Consider the following 27180-nt stretch of genomic DNA (forward strand, 5'->3'; position numbering starts at 1 on the left):
GACAACTAAAACAACTAAACAGACTTCTATGAACCTTGCATGGAGGACTGCTCTCAGCCCAGAATATAGACCCCATTCGGTTTTGGTGTGGACCTGGATAAATTACATTGCGTAATAGTGCGTTGCTCCATAATTTCCTGAATTTGTCAGGGAATAAATCTTGGATCTTTGTGTTAGTTGTTGTTGACACGTTTAAGGCTGGCTTGTATTTCTGACTATTTGCTTCTTCGACCATTAAATCCCTTCACCAGCCTCGATAGTGGAGCAGAAGTGGTGGTGTCAGATGCACCCGTGCCTTGACGGGGAGGAATGCAAAGTTCTTCCCGATCTGAAGGGCTGGAGCTGTGCCACAGGGAACAAGATCAAAACCACTAAGGTAAGTTTTAGAAAATAATGCCTTTGTTTTCTCTCATGATACCATGTTCAGACCTGTTGAGTGTGACCTCACACACTTCGGCTGTTGAAGGTCATCATGCTGTGGCTTCTCTTACAGTCGCCTGCCCTGCCTTCACCTTAAAAACAGCTCATGTTTGCAGTCGGTGCTCGGACCCCTGGGGGCCTGTAATCAATGGGCTGCCATGTCTCCTTAGCACTTTCAGGCCACTTTGAGCACCCAAACCGGCCAATTACTCACTCCAATTACCTGCTTTTAACGTTGTAACGTGATGCCCGCATCCTTCACTTTGTTATGACGACCCGCCGACTTCAGTTCTGTCTCTCTCCATGTGCTTAATTATTTAAACTGCCCGCACCACACCTGCCTGGAGCCGGGAGCCTGGAGCCTGGAGCTATTGATTCAGGGACTTGTCGGGACCTCAAAACAGGATATTTATATATCATTAGATTTTCTTTTAGCGGGTCTGGGGCTCCGGGACAAGCCGGAATGTGTGGAGGTAAATGATCAGATCTTGATGAGACCTTAGATTGTGAAAGTTAAAAACATAATTTTTCTCCTGTTGTCTTCTTTTACATGGATGACGGAGAAGATATCCGCGGACAAAGACCAGCTTTGGTAACGTCTGATGCCTCACAGCAAAGTCCAGGTAACACATTTTTTTTTTTTTTTCCATTTTGATGTTTGAAAGCAACACTTTTTGTTCACCGAATCAAAAAATGCATTACAGTCTTATTACAGCCTCACTGTACAAAAACATGTATGTATCTTGTTTACTGTGGTGAAGTGTCACATCGCATCGTCATTAAAACAGACAAATGGAATCATCAAGCGTGTTTTCCCAGTTGTGTGACAGCTCTGTAGAGAGGCGTACGTATGCTCTGAGAACACAACAACAACCCCGTTCAAAGCGCCAGCATCACCCAGTGGATTTATCTCGCACACCTTTGAACTCAGCCGGGGAGACACGTTTCTCAAGATTCCAACCTTTCTGCGGGGCTTCTGCGTGGAGCGGCGGGAGGTCAGGCTCTCTTCCTCACCTCTGCTGAGCCGTCGGGGAAAACAGCACAACATGAACCTGGAAGACATTCAGCAGACGACGCGGCGTTAAAATCTGTAGGTTCACAGGCCCCGAATGGCAGCAAGACACATAAATCCCTGGAAGTCTGCGTTGCTTCTTACTAGAGGGTTGAGAGAGAACAGCGATACAAAGAGAGCGATGGCGAGTGCTGCTCTTTCAAAACTAGCCGATCCCTCTTCATCCAGCGCACACCGGAGCTCGCAATGTAATGAGCGCATGAGTTGTTTGACTGTGTGACAACGATTGGCGGACGACACATACGACAGCTTTTAGGAAAGGCGGTGCAAATGGAACCTCTTGATTCAAACACCACAGAAATTGATGCAGAACTATTAATTTGCTAAGTCTAGAATATTGGTATAACATGTTATAAAGAAGTCATTTCAAGTTCAAATCAGATCACGTTCTCACTCCCAACCCATCTGAATTGATGCTCTGCCGACCTCTGTAGCGTCGGGCTGGACTGCTGTATTTGATGCTCTGGGTGAGAGAACGCCGTCTGTCTTATTGAACCTCAAAACCACAGTCCAGTCGTACAGAGCGCCGACACTGGCTTTCAAACAGAAAAATTAACCACCAGTGAGAAGTTTCATCTGAGCTTGTATGCTTGTTTAGTTGGATATCAATTTCTGTTTTTGTCATTTAAAAACCATGAAAGAAATCATCCGGCACTGGCTGAAAGTGAGAGACCTCACGCGGCAGCGTTTCCCTCATTGATCTTCGCCAATTAAAAGCGGCATAAAGAGATAGAAACCTTTGAAATGAGCTTTTCTTTAAACTATATCCGAACAGATCTGGATCATTTGCTAATCTGGAGCCAGATTCAAAGTGGAACCTAATCCAAGTTACCCAATGAAACGAATGAATGAAAGAAGGCACACAGCCGTCAGAACTCAGAAAAGTGTTGTCTCTTGCGGTTGTTGTTAGGACGCAGAAGGATTTCGTGCAGCTTCACGGTGAATATTCAGTGACGACGGCCCTGATGCCTGCAAACACTGTTACGGATAGCGCCGTTAGCCTCCTGGGTGTGTCTGTAACAGGTTTTCATGTCATAGAAAACCGCCGTACCTGACAAATGAGTACTGGATGTTTTTCCTCCTGCTACACAATGTTCTCCTTGATGCTCGTCCGCTGAATTCCTGTGCCACCATTCCAATGAATGCAGAGCCACATCCCTAAAGAACAGCCACTTGAGGTTTTGATTTGTGGGGGTAATTACCAATTAGTCCTGGCGGTGGAACTTTACGCGGGTGGAGGCGGTGAATGCAGCAGCCTCCCCGCTTTCTGTTTTCTCGCTGATTTTTACAGGGCTGGATTCTCTCATAAAAAAAAGTACAAAAATAAAAAAATACTTCGCCTGGTGCAGCTTTAAAAATGGTCGTGCTATGAAAATCCCGGCCGTCGGTAGTTACAACGCAAAAACATATTGCCGAGGAGGACACCGCGGTGTGCCAATTACACGGCTGAATTACACAAACACGGGGCCGCACACCTGCTGCGTTAAATCTTCCAGCCAACCTTACTTGAGGCACTAAATGGAAATGAATCCTTCGCCAGTTAAATTAGCACTTGTCAGCCACCAATTAAACAAACGCAACACCCACGGAAGACGCGGTTTTTCTCCCCTCAGTATTTTTAGCATTGTTCCAGACAGTCACTCAAACGCTGTTAATGACCCCCCCTCCCCTCCTCCTCCTCCGCCGCCGCCCCACCCGAAGTGAGACTAAGGGTAGATCCATCTCGGAAGACATTTCCCTTTCTGACAAGAAGCAGCTCTGCTCTTTGTCTTTTCAGCGAGGAATTATTCTCAAATTAGTACCACATTAATCACAGTGACAGCTCGGAATGTAAATGACTCTGTAAAGGGAGGAATTTACCGCAGCCTGTACACAGACCAGCAAAGTGCCGCGGCAGCCTAAATTTATAGGAACTCTTTACCCCGTGTTTGATATGATAATGCAGGTTTTCTTGTCAAGTAATGGCCGGATGTTTTTTTTTTCTTTTTTTTTTTGGATTGTTTTGCCTTTTTCTGCGTAATTGCGGGTGATTTATATGACAGTGTGCGGTGCTGCGCCGCTGCTCTGGCCTATTCTCTGTCAAACGACCCATTTGTGAATTAATCTAACCGGCGCTGTCAGAGCTGTCTGTTCCCCATCAAAAGTTCGGCGTCGATAATGGAGCCTTACAAGTTCGCCCGACGGCTTCCCTCAGTCCGTCAAACCTACGTGGCGGCTGACAGACGGATGGAATCGATAGCGGACGTCGTTATGGAGGTTGTTATGTTATGTTCCTCGAGAGTCTCTCCCGGAATGTACTTTTGGAGGAGCAGAGGAGCTGCCAGTCAGAGGCTGCGCTTCATGACAGGCAATTTAATCTCAAGGAGAGTGGAGGTCTTCAGAGTGTCTGTCGAACTAGGAGAGAGAAAACCTTTGTTTGGAGCACAAACCCAGCTCGCCGGCGTCCTTTATTCGCTATAACTCCAACTGATGGATCAATGTACTGACGCGCGAAGCTGATATAGGTCTAATGACAGGCACTATGGTGAGAGTGAGAGAATTCCGCAGGTGCGAGGGATAGAAAACTTGACCTTTAGACCCTTGACGAACAAGATCTTGATATTATTTTATGAAAATGGTTGCCTTTCTTCAGTTTAGACTGCGGTAGGATGGTTTTCCCCTGCTCGCATCACAAGCTAACAGCGACACCACTCGGTTGTTCGGTTGAAGGACGATGTCGATACTTACGGATCAGATTTTTATGAAATCTGCAGACCAAATACACCCACTCATGGCAAAGCGATGCTGACAATGTGTCCTGTTTTCTGATGGAGGAACATGACAAAAAGCCCAAGGTGTTGAACTGGCTTTCAATCCGATCACGTCTTATTTTTTCTTTCTTTATTTTTTTTAAATGGAGGCCAGTGCGTCTTTTCCCCACGTTGACAAACATGAAAAATAAAGCGCGAGAATGAAAACAGGCTTCAGTGTCGAATAATGCAACCGATTCTGCAGTTGCTTGGTCGACGCCTTTGTCATGTCGATCATCGTGGGCGGGAGTCTCACGTCTTCTCGTCTGGAGTTGCCGTTGATAAAGTTTTATTACAGCGGAGAAGGGCTCTTCTCTTTTTCTGCCCAGGCAACGGTGTCGTTTTCTGCTCGTGTCAAGTGCTCCGTCACGCCGTTTTCTTCGCGTTATATGCGAGAAGAGACACTTGACGTTCAGTATCTACAGTATCAAAATGATCTGAAGTATCACTTTCCTAGATGGGGGTTTTGATGTCGCCACCGCTTTGATGGCTCTGATTTCATTTGAATACATTTTTTTCCTCTGTTGCAGGTGAACCAACAGTTTGGTCGGACCATCAAAGGAGAAGACGGTAATGCAAGGGACCTTTCTGTAAATAGAGACTTCCTTTCTTCTGGACCGCAATTAATCTTTGGACAACTCTGAATGCTTGAACTCTATGGACATGAAAGAGAGATGTGGATCCGATTGAAAGTACTGATCATCAGCACTTCTTTTTAAAAGGACTCTATATGATTAGCCTTACCGGACAACAGGATTTATTCTCTGACATCGTACTGCTTGTAGTGGAAGACAATGGTGAACTTTGCCTCTCTGTTCATTTCTAGAGTATTTGTGTCATTTACAGGGGGGCTGACCTGGACGAACAGCGGGTCAGTTTGTTGTAAGCCGCGCACATATTCAGGGCAAAGTGTGGTTTTGTTCTATCAGTCAGCCATCAACTCTATTCTCCAACAAAGTGACATTTCAAAGAAGATGAAATAATATGCGGCTGGGCGACAGCAGATAACCAGGGTGATTTTAAAAGACACACAAAATTACATTCATCAGTGTATCATTCACGCATTGTGCTTTTTTTTGTCGCACAGAAAGGGGGAAATGCACTTAATTCAATTTGAAACTCAGCATAACCTGCTACACATTATGTTATCTTCAATTAAGTTCCATTCAACCGAGACACTGTTGAGAATTTGAAGAGGGCTGAGTTAAACCAGCGCCGTAAAAAGTAAAAGCTGATCAAACAGACAACGTTGGATCCAGTCGAGCTTCATTTCTCCTCTGAAAAATCACTCTGCCATTTCCTGCCGCTTCTGCCAAATTTTGCTTTTGTATCACAGCTCCGGTGTTCAGATTCTAGACAACAGCAGTGTAAATTAAACACGAGGCTTCTGGCCCCTGGTTGGTTGGGTGATGACGACCACGTTCCCCCGAACCTGTTCTCAACTAGATACTCAAGTATGATTTGCTGATCACCTTTCAGTAGGTATCGCTGACACTTCCTTTGTCTGTGTAAGTGATGACATCAGTAATAAACTATGGTTGTGTAACTAACGCCTTGTGTCTTTTAAGCATCTGTATGCCAACAGTGACTGGTTTCCAGCAACGGTAGCAGCATGGCTACAGGCATGCTAACACAGATAACATTTACAACTACACAAGTATGACTGTGTTTTGTTTTGTTTCTTTCTGTGTGAGAATCCTGACACTTGGTTCCAGCTTCTACCAAAGGCCTGTCAGCTATAACGCTGTTGCTGTCACATGGTATCTGTGTGCTGTCAAGGATCAGCAGTCTTGTTGGTTGCAAGTTTGTGCTAGCGTTAGCAGCGTAAACATTTGCAAGTAATCAAAGTTGGCTTGTTCGAGCCACTGCACAAACTGGCAACCACTTGAATGGCCATATGATCAAACAACAGTGGTGACAGTGGTGTGGCTGACATTTGGGACAGTGTTTCCCAGACATGAAGTGTAGGCCACAGCTCTTATTTACTGTTAATTACCAAATATTAGCATGCTAACAATGCTCACATACATGCCAATGTTATACATTAACATGTATAACAAAACTTTATACCTGCTAAACAACATTCGTTTGCAGTGTCTTTGTGAGCTTGTTAGCAGGTCACAATGACTAATGGCATTAACTACAAGTACCACAAGCTGTGTCCAAGTAGCCTGCAGTCTCACAGAGCTGCTAGCATAGCTGTAGACAAATAACTATATTATAAATTATCTGAAGGCTACTCAAGGACTTTAAGATGGTGACGCGTTTAGCATATAGTTTTGTTTTTTCTTGTCTTGCTCAAAGTCTAACTAAAACCTCTTAAATCTGCAAAAAGAGAAGTTCAACCACCTACGAAGGCTGAAGACGTGATTGAAAGGTCCTGAAACTGTTCAGATTTAATTGTCAAGTTTTAAATCGTAACACTGATCTTTATCTTTCTTTTTTTGCCTTTATCTAAAGTGGAACATTACGGAGGCGACATGGAATAAGGAGGTGCGGCAGGCTTTTTTCCCCCACCGCAATGCATCCCTTAAATTGCACTTAATTTACATTATATCCCTCACATATACAGTACAATCATAAGGTGATCGGATTGTTAGGCACATCCACATACAGTTTTCATACTCAACAGTCCTGCCATAAATACTACCATTCTAAAGCTTTCATGCTCACATTGGTAGGACACAGTGCCAGAGAGGTGTTGGTTTAGCTGCTAATTGTTTAACTCAGCGGTGGTGTTGACGAGACTGACTCACCACCACCACGGACTATGAAATGATATGAAAAGCTAAATAAAATAGCCTTGATAAAGGTATTTCGGGTCAGTTGGATGACATTTGGCTCTGTGTATTAAGCAGACTGATGGGTCGCTGAACAGTAATAGTCTCAGTGTCATCACCATGACAGCACTGATAGTGCCACAGGGCCACCTACAGCTACAGCCAGACCTCACATTCGATAGGTCAGTTTGCTGCATTTCTGTTTGCGTGGGATGCATTTTATTAATTTATCCCATATTATGACATCTGTAAACTTACATAACTCACATAAAAATAGCGTGAGCTCGCTTGCAAATGGAAATGTCACGGTGCAGAATTTACGGAGCTCTATTTTCCAGACCCAGTCAGCTGCAGGAAGTGTTCAAAATCATCAGATGACTTGAATGCAAGTTCAGTCAAGTTCAATCAGCTACTCGCCCGTCATTTCAGACTCGGCAATGATTTCAAGGGTCCTTTACACAACTCGTCATGTCAGGGGATGCTGAAGTTATCAAATCTCCAGGCGAGTTGGTTTTTTTCATGACTCCAGTTATCGCAGTTGCTGAAATCACACAGTGTGAAGAAATGAGGCGTTTTGATGGAAATCAGCAGGAGAAATGGCTGCTTTATTTTGAAATGCACGTCTGCGACAGATTTATCCCCGCTTTGTAGCTCCTTTCTAAATTGTTTCAAATGACAGTCTCTTTTTTTTTTCCTCTATCTCACCCTGCGTTCCACAAGAAGAGTACCATCTGTCATCATGTTGACCCATTCTGAGTCCAATCTTTTTTATCTTTGCAAAATAAAACAATCCTGTGGATAATTACAGATGGCTCAACAGAAACACCCGAACGTCTCAAATGATTTTCTAGCTAGATGGAAGATGGAGGAGCAGCACCAGGTTTCTTCGCCTGCAGCAGACACCGAAGTTTGAATATCACTTGAAGCCATTTATTGTTACTTGGTTTCAGCATGGCGGGGTTTACCACCAGGCATGTGTGCTCTCTCTCTAGCCAAGAGTGGCTCCAGAGGCGATGCAGTACCTGAGAAGACCAACAGCAGGCCAGCCAGGAAGGACTGTGACATAAATGTGAGGAGGTCAGTGTGTTTACTGGGGGAACTACAAACTACAGTTCAACCAGACTGGCATGTTGGATTACACTCACCTAAATGAATAACTTTTGCTCTCACAACAGTACATTTTTTTTCCAGCACACACAATGTAACATAGATTAGGGGTGTTGCACATACAAACAGTGTGTATGAAAACCACCAGTGCAAAGGGTAAACGAAGAAAGCAAGGAAGTAATATTTACTTCTACATTTACTTCAGTTTCTAAGGTTTATTCTTCTAAGCTGTACATTACCAAGCTGAATAAAATGTGTAGTTTAGACTTTCGCATTATCTTGCATGGACTTGCAATATCATTCATACTACTGTTGATGTATGAAAACTTTCTCATGTCCCCTGGCCAAAGCATTTATTTTCCCTTTCCCTGACTGCACTGGCATTTGTTTTACAGTTGTGTAACATCTAGGGATATAACAAGTGCAACGGTAGAGCTGAGAATCTCGCTAGAAATTGCAAGTGTTTATTGCCTCTGCAACCTGCTGCTGACTGTAAGTGCTATACAGACAGTTCTCCCATAAATAAACATATGGTTCATAACACTAGCTGACCTTCAAATTTTCCAATATTGCCCGTAACTCTATTGTCTAGATGGGAGCTTCTTAAATGTTTTTAGCTGATGACCCCAGAGAGATATTAGCCGTGCATGCTCTGGGAGACAGGCTTATTAAAAAATTTCATATCCTCGTCATAAAGGGACCCACCAGCATCAAGCCTCAATTTGAATCTCTAAGAAGCGTTGCTCCAGATCACTGTTGGAGTTGGATTTTCCACGCTTTTTTTTGTTGCATTGCTGACGCCTCTCAATTCTTAAACGCTTCTCCTCTTGAGGGAAATAACAAAGAAATATGTTTCCACAATAAAAGCAATGGTGTAATCAGGAGGCTTTCCGCTGCAGATGCTTGACAGGCACAGAGAAATGAGAGGATTTGAAAAAGGGATATTGCTTTTGTTTCCTCAGGTTTTCAAATGGACCTTGGTTTTCCCTTTTGAAACATACCCTCCACGCTTGCTGTAGACACTGTTGCTTGTCTGCGCCTGTCAAACATAGTTACACTGAATGACTCTGTTTCCCAGCCCGCTATCCTTTTCCAAACAGCGAGTCTGTGAAATGTGTTGCACTGAGAACAGATGCCAAGTGCTGCCTGAAGCGCCCCTCTCATGTTTCACAGAGAGCGAGCGCTTCCTTGGAACATCAAAATTCATTCTTCTTTACTGAAGGCGTCCTTTGGCAAGACGACAAACATTCTCCATGAATCAAAAGGCCGTGACACCGCCGGCCTCGGCGTGTCAAAATAGTTTGACATTTCCAGGGTCAGTGCTAGACTCCTGGTTGGTATGTGAGTCAGTTCGGAGGACTTGTCCGGGGGTGGGGGGTGCTGAAAAATAGAGAAATCCTCGCTTTCAAAGCTTTGATTTCTTTCAAGGGATTCAAATGAAGTTAAGACAAGCATTTCTCTCACTCTCTTCTGTTTCTTTCTTTCTTTTTTTTTTTTTTTGCTGCAGTCATTACAAGAGCACATCAAAGGAATCTCCTCCTCTCACCATATGCTGTATAGTTTCATAATCTAATGAGGGTTTTGTAATTACACAGTCCACCAAGGGAATGGAACTCATCGATTCTCTGGGAAAAGAAATTTCATTACACAGACTCACTGTAAACCATTGATGCCGTCAACAGCTTTGTACTTTCAGTTTAATTTAATTATTTTACATGACAAAACCACTTGTCAAAATTGCGTGTTACAGAGAGAGTTAGATGTGAATGTAAATCACAACGATATGAAGCCCTTCACAACTTCGAATCCCCGGCAGAAATGTGGGTAATGTAAATTTCTGCAAACCATGTACGGCTTAATTGGTTCTGTCACCACAATCTTGTGTGGAAATGGTCCCAACATTTTGTTAAAGATACCCAATTTGTTCGTTAAAAATATCCAGTGGTTTCATGTTTACAAATGAACATCAAACAGCGGCCTCTCGTTAAAGATATCAAATGTTTTCATGCTAACAAACGTGGAAACAGTGTCTTGAACAGTGTCCCTTTATAAGAAATAAAGGCTCAAGCAGTGGTCTTTTGTTAAAATATCCAGCTGTTTCAGGTTTACAAATGAAAATACATGGAACAGTGGTCTCTCATAAAGAATATCCAGTGGTTTCTCACTTACAAATGTTCAACGCCTTCTTGAACAGCGGTCTCACTTAAGATATTTCATGCTTACAAATTTTCTACATATCTACTCAAATACATGTAATCTGAACATTATATGACACGTGGTGTGGTAATGTTGAGATGATACTTATGAAATTTTATCAAATCTGTTGCAATCAGAAACACACAATGCCAGCAGTTTACTCTGCCGACTGGGCTGAAAGTTTCCAGTCTTGAGGAGGGGTGCTGACAAGTGGAAGGGTACCAACATACAGGAGATCGTTCATCTGATCACATAATTTGTTTTCTCCGTGCGATGCAGTAGTCTGTATGACATTTCAATATATGCATGATACACACCTAATGAACGCTGTCTCTATGGATGCACCTCGCATCCATGAACAGGAAGTCCTCTGATGCATCCCTCAAGCCATCAGATGACAAATGAGAGGCTCACATTAACGGAATTTTTTATACGTTTCTGCAGGTATACGAAAGGCTATTCTTGTTAGAAGTGCTGATTCACAGTAGCCTTCACACTGCTGTGTGCTGAAACTCTTTTAAGTCGAGCCTGGGAACTCCAGTGTGAAACTTTGCTTTGTCTGTGAAAGCTTCATCTTCCCCATCGTGACCAGAATGCAAACTGACAGCAGCCTATGGAGACTAATGTCTGAAGTATTTATTCTGTCTGTCCGTCATTCAATTTTGAACAAATCTAACATTGTTTGCATTTTTGTAGCAGTCATCGAGGATCAAAAGTGACATGACACGTGTGCCTGTGTGTGCAGGTTTAAGTTTTACTTACAGTAGAAGTTTGACACTGCCAGAGAGAAACATTTAATTGGTTGAGCGATCTGAAAACCACTGTTTCTCTTGGCTGAGTAATACCAATCCAAAAGGACATGTGCTGTGAGACTCAAAGATAAATGTGAATGAGAGAAAGTTCATTTAAGTACTTCTCTTACATTCGCTTAACGTGACATGCATCTCTTATCACTTAAGTGATCTGCTAGACTTCATGAATCAGCCCAACACCGTTGTAGCAACTCAAACTAACCTCATCTTTTGATTTACCATTCAGCACAAAGTTATTGTTGTTGTAAGTACTTTAATTCAAACATTTTCCATCATATCTTCTTGGATTATGTAAAGCTCAAATAATCCAATCTGGTTTAAACACAAGTTCCCAGACTGTTCCATAATATGTTGAATCTGTGGCTCTGAAACCCTAAAACCCTAAATCTGTTTTAGCTTAAATGTAATGGTTTTGTTTTGTTTTAAACACTGTCTTATGCAGTTACCAACTGCAAGTAACTGCAAACTACTGCTAGCTGTAGCTACCGTCGGCTAGTTAGCTCAGTTAGCTGTGCAGCTAGCGGTCCTGACTGCGACGAGCAACTGCAGGTTAGCATGCTAACTTAAGTAAATACCACTGCAACACAAGACAATGACATCATAATGTCAAAACTGCCATTTATTCACATCATGTAGATAATTTCAGTTATTTTTTGATGCTTTCAAATAAAAAGTCTTACATATTGCCCCTTTAACATGCTGTTGGTCCATTTATTTATTTGGCATCTGTCTCACTGGACATTTTGTGCATTCATCTCAATCTGCCAGAGAAGTAGACGTGATACTGCTGCGAATATAAACCCTGTTTAGCTCCTGTCACAAACTTGTCCATGCACCATTTCTAGTGCTGCACAATCATGCCTCATTCATTCAGGTTTACCACGACCCCCTGCCAGAACTCTTGGCTCCCCCATCTTTTGGAACCGCTGTCTTGAATCTTCTCATTCCTGTAACACTTTGTATCTGAGCAGTTTGAATGAATAGAACTGCTTCCATTGTGTTTTTATTTTTTTTATTTTATTTTTTTTTTTACATATAATCAAACTGTTATATTACGCTGCAGCTTTGATAATGAATTGCTTATATAACATGCCATTCATCAAGCAAATTACTTCAAAATTAGCGCATTCACTCTGTACATTGTAATTACCTCTGACAGATGAAGTGGATTTATGTGGGCTTCAGCAGGATTTCTAACTGTTTGAGTTTTTCTGCAATTAAATGAATAAAGTTGGAGCTTTTAACTGTGATTTCTTAACATCAATTTAATCATGTCAATCAATATTTCAGACATTTCCAATTTTTGTGCGTTATGCACTTGTTGCGCAATTTTGCACCCATGTCCTAGAATTCCCCTGTCAGCCTGAGATGGCTTTCTTTTTTTTTTTTTTCTGTTTTTTTCTGGTTATCGAGTTAGAATTCCTGTCAGTATTTGGATGGAAAAAGAACATCATGACAGTGTTCAGATAGAACAGGAAATGGAAAAAGCTAAATCAACACTTTAAATGAATCTGTAATCCACAGTGTAGCGGGGAGTGGAGCCACGCTGCAGCTGTGAGAAGCTGGAACGGAAAATAAAATGTTCAGAATGAATATGAGGCATTACTCTATTTAATCAACAGGTGCTGTAGTTTCATCCAAGCAATGTAATTGGCTCGAGACGTGTTCACCATGCTGATGATTGCCTCGCACAACGTCGAAAAAGAAACTTTATTTCGACCACATGCATCGGTAACTGCCGCTTAAACGCTGAAGCCCCGCTCGAGGACATTCTTTCTTGTTTTTCTAATTTATTATCTTTATTTCTTTTTATTGGCGCTACAGTGATGCATCACAGTTTGTACCCATTCATGTCCTAAAGACTGCCCTCGGGGGTGTTATCGCTATATTTAGTTATTGGAAATTTGATGAGGAATAGATCCCTGAGCGCGTACGCCGGCCAGAGCTGACGTTATGAACGGTATCCGGCCCTTCTCACGCCAATAAAAGTGAGACGTCTCTAATTAGCACCAAGATGGATCACGCCTGTTTGCCACGTTCCCCCGAGCTGTGTGAACCACGGCTCACAGTGTTGGATTACATGTAGATAAGACAAAAGGAAGCGGGGCGGATGGGATTCATCCTGGTTCTACATATAACACTCGACTTCCTGTGCGTATGTGTCAGGGTGCAAGCACACCCACCACCCTGCTCAATATCGAACGATGACAACCTCTGCCCTCAAACTCCCCAGGGATTAGCATTAAACAGCAAAAGATTACCACATGGTTCATATCACTCCAATTGGCGATGACCGCCATCACGGCAACAAACGCAGGGTCAAAGACGGCACAGCGTAGGTCATACAACGGCAGCGTGAAGATAAAATGTCTGAGGCGCTCATCTGGAAGTTTGACCCCAAAACTGAAACACCTTCCAAGGGCGGCTGCTGCGTTCACGCAAGTAGACTGCTAATTCCAACCCTCGAATTCCATGACCATGGCAACTGAGAGAGCCGCACTAAGAATAACATTTCTGAGCAGTCAATTATACTGTCTCTAAATACAAAGAAATCAGCGAGAAAGTGGGCCAATCAACAGACTTGCTGTATGAAATCATATCAAACCATTCCCTTTCTTTTAAGCTACAGCCCTTTTTAGAACATATGATGAGATGGGTCAGAGGATATCAGCAGCCTGTGCGGTCTGGTTTTACTCTGCACAGCTGGAGTGGCCAGGCCGAGGAGTTAGTGTGGTGATCACTGAAACACGCTATCGCAGTTATAGGAGTATGTGTTAGAGACACAACAACAAACAGACAACAGGTTAGTGTGCATTAGAAGAATGGTGGACTGGATTTGTCTCTTTTTTTTTTTTTAGATTTCTGTTTTTTTAGATTCTGCTACCCAACTCGGCAAAGATGGAACCCTCACGTCTTGACTGCAACGGAGCAGATGCTTCAAAATAAAGTTCTCTTGATGCTCCGGTGTAGAGCGCTGACACAGAGGAGGTGTGACTGCCGATCTGTAGTTCTTTCTGGGGTCAGTTTGTGAGGAAGTCCAATATCCCAAGTTGAGTTTTTTCAATCAGCTTCATGGGGTGGATTGTGTGGAATGCTGGGCTGAAGTCAACAAACAGCACTCTGACGTATCTGTTCTTATTCTCCAGGCGTGTGAAGACTGAGTGGAGGGCATACGGCTTCTTCTGTTTACTCTGATTGCAAGAGGTTCTTGGCTGGCAGGGATGTTTTCTCTCATGTGCTGGAACCAGTTTCTCAAAGCTTCAACTTCAGCAGGTCAAAGGTACAGGTGCGATGGCGGCTGTCTCGGGGCAGGTAGGAACCGTCTCCTGCGAGAGCGAGATGTGGTCATAAAGTCACTAATAAATAAAATCTGCCAGCTGATGGGACGCGTCTCCTAGTAGACAGCCAGGTATTGGTCGTGTCCTTGGTGTTCTGGAGTAGACTTTAAGGCTGAGCTGAGCCGATCTGCTGTATTTGTACCTGGTCAAAGAGCATTTCCTCCCCCGGTGATTCATAAAAGATGTTCAGTGTGTTTCCGCCAAGAACAGCAGCAGCTGCCGAACCAGCAGAGCTGAACTCTCAAAGGCTGTAACCCTTACGACTTCTTCGCCATACCTGACCTCTGACCTGCCGTGTGTCCTTTGGGCACGTGAGACTTTTTAGCGGATTTTGAACATTTCAGTCTGGAGGTACCCCGACCATACTGAACAAGTAGGAATACTGTTCAATACATCATACCGGCAATCAGCTGCGTAACAGACATGAGGGCAGAAACTCTGAGGATGTAGCGCCATAAATATTAATTTTACGCTGCACTGATTCTTATCAGAACCGGTTTTATGGAGAGAGGGAAAAAAAAAAGAAAAAAGAAAAAAAAAAGCTGTCAAAGCTTTGCTCTGAGAAAACTGAGCGGCTTTGCATTATGCTCCGGTGAGGATTAGCAACCAAATTAAAGAGTCATGGATACAATGAACACCAAGGCATCTGGCGCTGCATAATGTCTGTAGAAATCATTTTTCCTCCAAACTGTTTCTTCATTGTCTGCACGCTGACACAAATTTCTGATTCCATTGTTGAGCTAAAGATTGGTTGAAATTTTGCAAAGGCAGGAGCAAATGAGATGTTGCCGAGCATTACATCTACTACAACAAAGCAGGCAAACGGAAGGGAAATGATTTGAGTGAGCCGTCAGTGTCATCAAACTTACCTGCGCGCAGCAGCGGGGAGGCAGACGGCCGCCAGATAAAGCGCGGGCTCTGATTGTCATTCACGTTTTTTTCCCCCATTGTGTCGACCATCAGTGCTACAATTTTATTATCTGGGCAGCCTGGGATGAATTTGCTATCATAAAACCAGGTCTGCGACAACAATGGTGCGAGGAGATTGACAATAACCAAATAAGGCGAGTGAGAAAACACAGGCTTTTCATGAAAGCAAGTCATTCCAGTAACTGACAGATTTCTGGTGGCACATCAGAACTGAACGAATGTGTCTTTTGTCAGTTCTGTCAGCGTCTTTGTTTCCTGACAGTGTCTTTATCTGACTGATCCAAACATGCCGTCTAGGTTCGCCTTTGTGTTCATCAAGGCCCGGCTGAGATATTTTCTCCCAGTGTGACTAGCTGCTATATATGCCAAGCTACAGAATCATAATAGAGTCCCTCTCTCTATTCCCTCACGGTGACTTTTTTTTTTTGTTATTTTACTCATTCAATAACGAAGAATGAAACGCGGGATTAGATGTTTTTTTCCTCTCTGCACAATCCATTTTTATTCCTCGCAATTTCACGCTTTGTGGAATTTTTCCAGTCACAAGTTAATTAATCAGGTAGAGACGCTGGGGTTACGGCGTCTCGAGCTTAAATGACCCACATTTAGCACAAAGAAACTTCACCCTGATGTATCTGGAGAAGAAGAAGAAGAAGAAGAAGAAGAAGAAGAAGAAGAAAAAAGCAGCACCACAAGCCCGGGCCTTAGTGTTCGGCAGCAGTGGTCCCCGTTTCATCTTCGGGCTGCTTTTAACGAGATAAACCCTCTACTGACAGTGACCTGAGATGAAAGAAAGAGACACAAAGCCGGCGAGGGTTCAGGGAAAGTTCTTCGCTGCCCCACCTACCCACCCACTCACCCTGTCTAAACCTCCCTCAACCCCAGCCCCGGTGCTGCAGCCGAGAGATGGGAGGAGAAGCTGGGCGGCAGCGGCGGTGTACTAGAAAAAAAAAAAAAAAAAAGTTCCTTCGCCTTGATTACAACTTTGTGGTTGATCCCACAAGGAGGCCCCGCTAGGTGCTAAAGATGCCGGGATTGACGGCTCTAATCTAGCCGACTCTCTCCGTCTCGCTCGAACTTGGCCTCTCCTTTTGTTCTTTAAGCCCCGGATTCTCTCGTTGCAACAACTCTATTTGGACGCAGGGGCTGGTCCCTGCCGAGGGGAGGGGGAGGGGAGGGGGTTGGTGGAGGATGCTGCTGCAGGAAGCACGGGAGCGTAGCGGAGGTGGAGGCAGCGGAGTTCAACATCCTCAACAGGACAAACTCCTGCACGTTGACCTGCCGACCCGTGTGATAAAAAGTACAGTAACATTTATCCTCAGACGGAGTCATTAAATACTTAATTCTCAACAAGTGGTAATTCAGAGGCTCTCGGTCTTGCCGCTTTTCATTCTAGCCGTCTAATCAGGGCATGTTCTACACCTGTGACACAAGCTGCACGCAATCAACTTCCTGCAGGGGCAGATCAGACAAGCAGCAGGTCTCTGGCTTTAATAACAACAACAAAAAAAAATGGTCACGAGCTCTCTTGGTTCGGGAACATTTTTATTAACAGCGTGTAGTTTTATTGGAAAGTGTTGTGAACGTGTATTCTAGAGGCGATTCTAGAGTCTAAGCTGCGGCGTGTTTCGTCATATACACATACACAAAATCTTGAATTAAACGTGCTCAGGTGTTTCTGTCATGCGGCCGGCAAAGACCGCACCAGTGCTTCACACAGCTGAGCAACCGACTTCAATCGGGAAATAAGAAAACGTTTTCTCCAAAAAATCCGATGTACCGTCAACATGATTTTTAAAGCTGTTATTCTAGCGTAAAAAAGTTACATAGTGTTGCTTTAATGCCACATTGACATCATATGGGGTGGGTGACTGTGACTTGCAAGCGTTCACGTCATCAGACAACTCATAACAGTCGGGTGAATGCAGAGCCGGTCACGCGAGGGTTAAAACGCTGTCCTTATGTGTGGCACCTCTGTATAAGAAAGCACTGAGTCACTTATACTGCAGCTTTAAAAGAAAGAGACAAAAAAAAAGCCTGAGGTGCCCACCCATAAATGTTAACATGAAGACTGTTAATATTTAATATTTCATGATTGTTGCGTAAACCTTGAGCCAGAAATAGCTTTTTTGCTGAAGCAGCCTCACGCCAAATGTCAGCTCCGCTCAGTGTTGTCAACAGACATCAAGTGAGAATCATCATTAGTTTTTCACTGAGACATACATTTATTGATTAAAAAAGAGTCTATGGTTGTTTCTGGTCAAATACCAAGTATTGATAAAAAAATAAAAAAATAAATAAAAAAAAAAGTTAATTTCTGCTGAGCCTTGAAAGCAAAATAGCCAAAGATTTGTGGTCAAGCTAGGTGAGCGCAGTGTTGTAGTACACAAAGTCACCCATACAAATAGTAGCAGAATAAAAGTCTTAAAGTATCTGATATTAAAGTATCAATAAAAGTAAATAATACATATATTTACACATATGTATTACAGTATTCTATGGACAGACTGATTATTAACCTGGCAGATGACTGATTACAATGTTCATCTTTTTTCTGACCATTGCAATCAAAATGTGTTACTTTGGCTCTGATGCGGCACGCAAGTTTTAAAGGAACTAGTAACTAAATGTTATCAAATCAATGTAGTGGAGCAAAAAGTAGAATGTTTGTCCTCGTCATGTAGTGCAGTAGAACTATAAAGTAGGACACAATGGGAGTAATCAAGGAAAGTACAAGAAAATCCCAAATTGTGCCTCAGTACAGTACTTGAGTAGAAACGCACTAATGTGGTTCTGCCAAAGAACACGTAGCGACATACATTGTTTCCATGAATTAGACGCACTTAATTTGAAAAGCTGCACCGATGTCAGCCTGAATATGCACTCCAGTGAAACTGTGTTTTCTATTAGTTGGACTGCATAACATGGCAGCACCTCATTAACAGCCTTTGACGAGTTGGATAACAGGGTTGCTAATGAATATGTCCCCCGCTGCTCGAATCAACATATGGGGGGGGGGGGAAGTGACAGTAAATCTCACCACCCCCCACCCTGACTAACCCTTTGTTCGCGGTCTATTTATGACTGTGTGAAGCTTTATTAGCGGCTCGGCTCTCCGGCACGGATTCGGCTCTCTCCAGCAGAAAGGCCGTTTGTTTTGCAGACGGAAAAACCTTTGCGAGCGACGGAGCTGAAGTGGACACCAGGTACTGCTGCTGTGGTGCATTAATGACCGCTCATTTCTGTGGCGCGCCGGCTCCCTCGCTGAGAGCTCTGCATGGTAAGCACCTGTAGGCCTCGGCAGAATAACAGGATATCCCCTCATCTACAACAAACACCGGCGGACGCAGCAGCGGCACGGCCGACAATCAGCCGCTCAAAACTGCCCCGCATGGTAAACCCTCTCCACGCTGCCCAAGCCGAGCTCGCCAGGAAGCGTCCCGTCTATCATAATAATGACGGAACCCATGAAAAATGCAGGAATTGCCCAGCTGCTCCTCTACATGTTTGGGATCTGCGCTGTGTGCAGGCTGGGAAGCAGCGTTCAGATCCTCGACCAATGACAAACCTGCTGATTTTTGGGACAGCCAAGCGGCTATCGGTCAAATTATATGTAATCGGTTGTAGCAGGGGTGACCCAGGTGACCTCGTCATGTAAAACTGATGAGGGTGTTAACTAACATTCTGGTTTGGTATTTACACTGTTTGTATTGTTCTGACTTCTTTATTTTCTCATTTGTTTTTATCTGAGTGACATCTCTGTGATGACGTCTCTGGGATTTCACTCAGGCACAGACATTCACAGATAAGGTGATGTTTTAAAGCTGATTCCCCCTAAATTAAGTCTGGTTCGCCGACCTCCCTATCCCAGAAGTAGCGGCGGAGACCTAATGAGTGAAATTGCGGAGTTATAAGTACTCAACTCAACAACAATTACAGAAAAGTCTAGTCGCTTTTTAGAAATGTCAATTCAGAATTAATACATGTTGTACTTTTAAACTCAAATTCCATTCTATAACACATATTTTGATCTTCCTGACTGGTTTTCCGCCACACTAGCAGCAGGGCTCAAGGGCCCGTCATCAGTCATCAATCTACATTTCTAAAGACATTCATGCTCCTTCCAGGGTGAATCGTTACAGCTGTAGTGATGCCTTCTTTTAGAGTGATCTTTCAAATTTAATTTGTCCAATATTTCATGACCAAATACCTAAAAAAACAACAACCTTCCCATCAGCGTCAGCTATACTGAACTTTGCAAAGTTAGCTGTAAGCAGCAGGAACCTTTATTGCACCCTTTATGATTAAAGCTGAAAATACAGATACAAATGCAGCTAAAAAAAACAGTTCAAAGTTCAAACCAGAAAAGACACAAGGACTCAGGAACCAAAAGCTGGGAACACACAACAGGAAAATGGGGATGGAGACGCAGGAACGCAGGGGCAAAACAGAACAGACGAACGGACAGAGAGAGCGAGAGGAAGACGAGGACTCGAATACACAAGGAGTGATTAAATAATCAGAAAGGTGAGGAGGGAAAAGGGCGGGAAAACAAAGGGAGGAAATCGGGCAAAACTTGACGTGTGTGGGGAGAGAACTTCAAACAAAACAGGACATAACGAAACCAAAAACTCAAACCGGGAAACAAAGTGCCATCTCGTCATCTCATATCTGCAGGCCTGCGTGTTCAAAAATGTCTATTTGAAGCCTCTACCAGCCCCTGCCAATGATGTGACGCGCATCCCTGATATGTGTGTACGAGGTAAAGTAATGATTAGTTATTGGTTATGTGCCACGTGACGCTGTAGTCTGTTAAAAAGTGTTCTTGGGGGAGTGGTGAGTATGCAGATTCACAGATGTCCCATCATTAGTCACGGGCTCGTTATCATATTGAGCAGCCTGTTAGTCTCTCACAATCTACTGATTTAGAAATATTCAGGAACTACTTGCTATTTATTCATCAATTTGCAGGACGTTGCTGGCTGCGTGACTGCACAACTTCAGCGTCAGTTCTGTGACCAGTGACCCGGGCCGTTATTAAGTTATCACCAGTTTAGTTCCTAATGACTGGTGCTGAGCTATCCAAACTTCCTGGACCTTTCCGCGAGATTGAAAAAGAAGGATTGCTGTGTTGGCTCGCAGGCTGAAGCTGGATGATGGCGTCTGAGGGAGCAGATGCCACGGTAAATTGAGAGCCTCTCTCATCTCAGCAGCGCTCTCAGTTAAAACCAGAAGGCATGCTCGGTCTTCCCCTCCTCAGCACTTTGGAGGGAGGAAGGAACGGAGCCCGCTGCTGGCTGGAGATGACTGTCGGATCACGGCTGGAAGTGTCAGTGCAGCGGTGCTGAGTATGTGATCTGTGTGATCGCGCCAGGCAACAGGAACTGTCTGGCCAAAGTCACAGATGGCGCTCGGAGCCGTTGGCGCTCAGCAGTCGCGGAGGCTCAAGAAGCTCTCAGCTCCATTGCCGTCTTCATTGTGGTTAAAAGTGGAAGCAGACAGCAGCAGAGGAACATACTATACATCAAGGGCCAGGTACTTCAAAGCTGCCTTTAAAGTTAGTTTGTTTTCTTCTCAATTTTTATGCCGCCATCTTGGCCAGGTTCACCTCAGTGGATTAACCTGACATTGCATATCAAGTGCTGGATGGTAGTTTTTATGTTGTTTTTGTAAACAGGCGACTAGATTATATTCATCAGCGTATCAGTGATTATATGCAATGTGATGAATGATGGACAAAAATCTGAGTTTTATCACACTTAGTTCATAGTTTACTTCATGGAAACGGAGAGTTTGTGTTTCTGTGTCACTTCTGTCAGTCTCGTTTTGACCTAGCAGCTGTTTAACACTAAAACACTCTGACTAATCATACACTGTCTGCCCGGCGGTCGGTGAATGGCGATTGAACGGTGGTGGAGGTGAAGCATTCAGCAGCTAGAGAGTCGGATCTCTCTCCAGAGTTTGCGGAGAAAAAGGGAAATGTTTGATTCCCATAGCTCGAGTGACCGGCAAGATAATCCTCACTTCGTTTTTGCTTTAATATGATCAGAAGTAAAAAGCTAACGTCACCACCACTAAAATTACCACTACACTATAAAATGAACGTTGTTTAGTCTGTGGATGAACAGGTAAACTAGAACGATGGTTAGTACTGTTGTTATCATCGAGACAATCACCATCAAACATTTTGAATTAACATCATGAAAAAAAATGTCTGTGGAAGCTATATGACGCAGGGTTTTACTACCCAGAAACTAATGCTGTCATTGGTTCTTTAAGTACATGACTTGCTCGTGCACTGCGAGCTAATAGTTGCAGTTGGGTACAGAATGCATTAGTGGAGTGAAGTGCTTCTGGTCTCTGTGGAAATGCAAATACATAAATAGGCAGAAACAAACAGGAAACTTCATGGTTTGGTTCGAATCACTGCTTCAGTAAGGCTAGGGGACCTTTGTTGTCATGGTTACAATGATAAAAACTTTGACGGATGAAAAGTGGCCTCGTGTATCGAACTCCACCTCTTTAATAAGGTATTACTGCTTCATCCTTTGTGAAGACGAGGCAAATCCTGCGACTGCTAGAGGTGTGACGCTGTCTTTTATTTAGTCTCTATGATCCAGATGTCCTCGCTTCCTTCTGCTATTAGTATCATTATGTATAATCACCTATTTTATTGAAAATAGGCAAATATAACGAGAGTCAGTGTGAAATGAGCCTTTTTTTTCCCTCCCCGAGCCCTCTATAACCTCCTCTGGTGCGCGTTCAAAAGAATGCCACGTGAATGCATGTTCCCAAAAAGGATGAAAAAGGGACGACAGCGAATCAAACGCTTGTAATTTCATGAACGTTCCGGAGGCGGCGACGGCTTTTCCGTCCTCTCGCAGTCGTCATGATCTCCGCGTCTCGGGGGGATTTTCCTTGTCTCTTTATCATGCACGCTGCCACTGCTAGGGACAGGGAGTCAAGAAGGTTCAATAGGGATGGTGGCACCTCGCGGAAAGCAATTATACATGGACTCCGGAGCCTTCATTTCTGTGCCGGAGCTTTGAATGGTTTTGATATTCCGTGATGAATTACCACGACCAAATGAGGAGGAGAGAGACGGTGGGGGGGGGGGGGGGCAAGAAAGCGAGAGAGCAAGAGACTGAAGAGAAAAATCCAGGAGGAGTTCTTTGCCTGAACTCCCTCGGGGCGCTCAGTGTGTTGGTGGAGTACTGTACGTTTCTCTGGCAAGCGTGTCTCCTCTCTTCCGCCCACGCGAGTCTCTCAAACCGAGTCCCAGCGGAGGAGTTCCTTCATCCAGCCCGGGTGTGCGTGCTCTCGTGTTGCACACCTCCTCTTAATTAAACAATGACAGGCATTGAAAACGTTGTTTGACCAAAAGTGTGGAAATTAACTTTGTTAGGAGGAAAGGAAAGGGGAAAAAAAAAAAAAAAAGTCAACGTTAATCTCACAGGACGTCTGTTCATTAAAGGGGTATTTCACCGATGGGAAGATTCTATTCATAGAACTTGAGCTGTCTATGCAGCAGAGAGACGGCATCTTTAGAACTGGTACTTCATGACCAGAGAAGACTCAGAAAAACAGTCCCTTTTCCTCAAACAGCAGGAAACCTACAACAACCACAATGCACCGGGCCACTAACTGCTCGCTGGGTCGCGTGCCGGTGCGTGACATCCGAGACATTTCAGAGAAACAAACCACCTAAAAGCCCTTTTCTCCGGTCCAAACACTCAGTACATTTTACATTCACGGATACTGTATGTACTGATCGGTAGCTGTAATCTGCTGAAGGCGATGATCTGTTTACAGTGTTTGAAGGCTGCACAGTTCAATGCGACTGTCCAAATGAATAAAATGAACCATTCATTAGTGAGGTGATGTAATCGTCGGTCTAGCACTCGCCGCTCGGCAGCACAGAGCCATGTGGTTAGCTTGTAAATTAATCACCCAGACTGCTTTGTCTGGTGATGACACGCCGTTTGGGAAAGTGAGCCAAGGCATTCATTGTAGGAAAAGTGGAAAGAATGAGCAGAAATCTAACTCTAACTGATGACCATTTGACACGATTGAATTGACATGGGTACCATTGGTACTCTCTGAATGCATCACTTTAATTGGACTATAATATCTAACAAGGCTAGCTTTTTTTGCAATTTTCTTTTCCTGTGTGAGATCTAGAGCCGTGATGGGCTGCATACAGGAAAAACAACATGACTGCTACTTCAGAAGGAGGCTCGAGCGCGGAGAGTGGTCTCTCGATATATGTGCACAGGTGGTTGTTCAAAGGTAGAGCTGAAGGTTTTCCGGCTGCATGTGAAAATGAACCGTGTGCTGTATATTTAAGTGCACCGGCTTGCATGGCTGGAGTCTCCATTGGTTGCCTGGCAACCTAAGAGAGGCAATAAGACCTCTGGGAAGCCACTGTGCCCGGTCACCCAGAAAAGTTACCTTCACAGAGGTACAACCACGATTAGACAGTTTTATATTTCGGTTTGTGAGTCGATGAATGAAATGAGACGAAGTGTGTTTTTTAACTTTGGACCTAAATGCCAGCGTTAACTAAATGTAGCCCAGATATCAGCTCTGACTGCCCGGGAGCCGCCAATTTAAGACTTTTAGTCCTCAGGCCCGGATGGTCAGGAACAGCAGGAGAGTTCCCTGTGGCCTGGCTGGCTGATTGGCCCAGTGTGTCGGGCCAGAATGCAAAATGAACAGGGAGAATCAAAGGGGAAAAAAAAAAAGAAAAAAAACAGCGTACGGTTCAGTGTGTGCATGTGGCCGAGCAGCGAGGAGAAAAATTGGACAGTGCAGGAAAATGAAAAAAGGGAGAGAAGGAAAAGTAGAGGGCATTAAAAAAGAGCAGACCTCTGCACGTCAACTTGTCATCTACCCGTCCTGATGTTAGAAAAAAACAACTAAATATTGCAAATAGAGATGTGAACATTCTATTCTGGCAGGTGCAAGCAAATTAATTATCGTTAGTTCATTAATTACACTAATTATGGCAGTAGTGTTTCTGACTAAGGAAGCTAAAGACACTTACTGAAATACGCGCAATTTGTGTCATATTATGCTCATGACTCAACCTCCACATCTCTGGTGGAGCTGCAAGACGGTTGCCAAGCCAGTGACTGCAGTTCAGGACTGTGTTTCAACAGTTGTTTCTCACTTTCTTTTACAGTGCGAGCATTATTCGACTTTAATTTCTCAAGCATGCAAATAAAAATCTGGATCTAGCAGATGTAGTTAAGTAGATATGTTGATACTGTATGTTGCTTGATGAATTAAAGGGGACTGCTGGGCCATGGCGGAGGTATGCGCTCTGCTGAGCGCCGTTCTAGTTTCCATTCGGTGTCAGCTGTCCCCTTTGAATTGCCCTGCATGTAGAAATCTCCAGTTGTAAAAGAAAAAAATCTGGCCGGCGTGTAGAAAAGTCTTTGTGATGCAGGCTGAATTCAGACCTCGTTACAGCTCACGGAGTTCGGCTGTAACGAGGTGGAGTGCCTCACAGATTCCGGCCGACATCTTTGCAAATGTGATTTATGCTTACGGCGCGGCGAGGAGCTCAAATCTTTAATTACCGTGCAAATTACTGGCCACTGTAATTCATCAGTACACAACCACCAGAACCTCATTTCCACACTAATTTAATGAATAATTACCTTCTTGGAAAACTCGCCTCTTCTAGTATAATGGCAAAGGCCTCGGAGGACACGGCCACTAATGCGGGGCCCAGCTCAACCCGAGCTACCGACTGCTACCTGTTTTTTTGTTTTTTTTTAAATGAAACCGATGACGGCGTTGTGAGGACGAAGCGGCTTTAATTGCATTGACGTCCACATCTTCATGCTGCGGGGAATTCAGCAATTGTAAAACAGGTTGTCTGGGATCCCTGGTGCTTTTATTCTCCAACAGTGGATGAAGGAGGCTCATTGACCGTCTGCCTTAATGTGTTCCCGGGCTTTGAGAGAGGCCAGCGACCACGAACTCCCATCAGCCTTTAGAAAATAAAGCTTAGCACGCGCATCACCGTAGCTCGTCGCGCCGAATTCTGTCCCGTGCATCAGTCAAACGTATCTTCACAGGCAGAGAAATCAGATTTCTGTCACGTATTGCGGAGGAAACTTTCAGAGCTACACAGAATTAATATTTTAAAAACTTTTTCTTTAACTAAAATTACGAGCATTAGATTATTTTATAGGATCTTTTTTTCCCCCAATCATATTATGCCTTAATCTGTGTGAATATTTCACTCTGTTGTGAAAAACATGCTTCCTACAGTCAGTAAACTAACAGAGTTGTAATCTTACTGTGCACACATGTTCCGTTAACGTACGTTTACCGATTACAACCTCAAAATCTATTCCTTTCCCCACAGGAGACCCCCAAAAACATAAAACCAATCCCCCCCTCCATCGATTCAGCCTTCATGTTAACTGCACTTTGTTCGACAGAATGAGAGGAATCCCAAGAAAGGCTGGTGCAAACGCGCTGACCTTCACTCGCTCCAAAAACACAAGATCCTGGAACGGCGGACTCGTGGCCAATCAATTACTCGGTGGCTTAATTGATTTGCAAAGGTAATCACTGGGCACACATCCACCGGGGCGAAGTATTTGATGTTTTAATAAATGGTTTAGCAGCAGAACTGGACGACCGGATCGATTCCGCCTCTGCAACCTTGATTATAGTGCGAGTCGGGAGAGAAACAGCAGTGTGGCAGCGGGACGAGCCATGCGGTTGCGATTGGCCGGACCTACCTTTATTATTTACACCGGAGTGTTGCACAGCGGCGCGGTAAAGATCAGAGCCGACCACATTACTCAATTTCCCCTTACAGGAAGGAAACTGAGACCAGGCGCTTACTGTAGATCTTGTGACACTGCAGAAAGTGCGGTAAAATGTAAAAATAAATATGAATCTTGAATCAATCTCACCTAGAGAGAGAGTCACCTACAACTTGATGGATACAACACATTGTGACGCTTGAAAAGCCCGTCACTGATAAGTTTGCTGTTTGTCCACTTCTCTCAGACCTCCATGATCCTTTGTGGTTTTAACCCCTAAGACTAGAATAGTGAATTTACATTACATCTATTTACTTAATCATATAACAAATAGATTTTAGTTAGGGGGAGGAGGCTTATTAGATTGTGGCACATTGGTTAAACTAATAACTCCGCCTGCCAAACTTTAGACCAATGCATTTACAAAACAGATGACGATGCAGCACACAAACTACAGTCATTTCTATCCCAAAACTCAGACGACGAAGATGTCAGGCACGAGGAAACAAAAATGAGCTCTGGGTGCGACAAATCGCGTCGGGCTGGATTTCCATATTTTCAAGTCAACCCTGCAATTTTTTTTTACTTTTCAGGTGTTCAGCTAAGACACTGTATTGTATTTTTTTTCCTTGCAGCCAAGTCACGGCAATAATTCATGAGTCCATTTAAGCTTAATCATATGGCGATCACCTTCAAAGATGAATACATCGCATCGTCTGATCTCGCCATAAGATGAATTTAAAACAAGATGAATGCAGGTGCTTGCTCCGAGTCTACATCATTACCAAGTTGATCATTTCTGCAAAATTTCAAAGCGGCGTCGTCCTGAATGCTGCTCGGTGAAACAAACATCTGATGACTTGGAGTTTCTCAAAAGATGTAACGCTTTAATACAATAAACGGCGCGCTCCCGAGGGACCCTTCTGCCGGGCTGCTCACATGGTTT

At 43.8% G+C, this 27180-nt stretch overlaps 1 protein-coding gene and 1 long non-coding RNA gene across 7 annotated transcripts in view; one reads left to right on the forward strand and one right to left on the reverse strand.

The window, feature by feature from the left end:
- Nucleotides 1–5832, forward strand: part of LOC119032094 (chemokine-like protein TAFA-2) — a 65175-nt gene extending 59343 nt beyond the window's left edge. For all 5 annotated transcript variants that reach the window (XM_037120890.1, XM_037120886.1, XM_037120887.1 and 2 more), the window contains 3 exons: nt 252–376; nt 987–1043; nt 4812–5832. In XM_037120890.1, the coding sequence (XP_036976785.1) occupies nt 252–376; nt 987–1016 (155 nt within the window). In that variant the 3' untranslated portion in view covers nt 1017–1043; nt 4812–5832. The remainder of the gene's footprint in view (nt 1–251; nt 377–986; nt 1044–4811) is intronic.
- LOC119032095 overlaps nt 1039–27180 on the reverse strand; it is a 34786-nt gene continuing 8644 nt past the window's right edge. Inside the window, exons 1-2 of one of the 2 annotated variants that reach the window (XR_005078768.1) lie at nt 1577–1958; nt 1039–1472 (exon numbers count right to left, since the gene is read on the reverse strand). This is a non-coding gene — a long non-coding RNA (uncharacterized LOC119032095). Of the gene's footprint in view, nt 1473–1576; nt 1959–27180 lie in introns of those variants that run through there. The other variant, XR_005078769.1, reaches the window with a different exon arrangement.

This window comes from Acanthopagrus latus, chromosome 14 (assembly GCF_904848185.1).
Source record: "Acanthopagrus latus isolate v.2019 chromosome 14, fAcaLat1.1, whole genome shotgun sequence".
NCBI lineage: Eukaryota > Metazoa > Chordata > Actinopteri > Spariformes > Sparidae > Acanthopagrus > Acanthopagrus latus.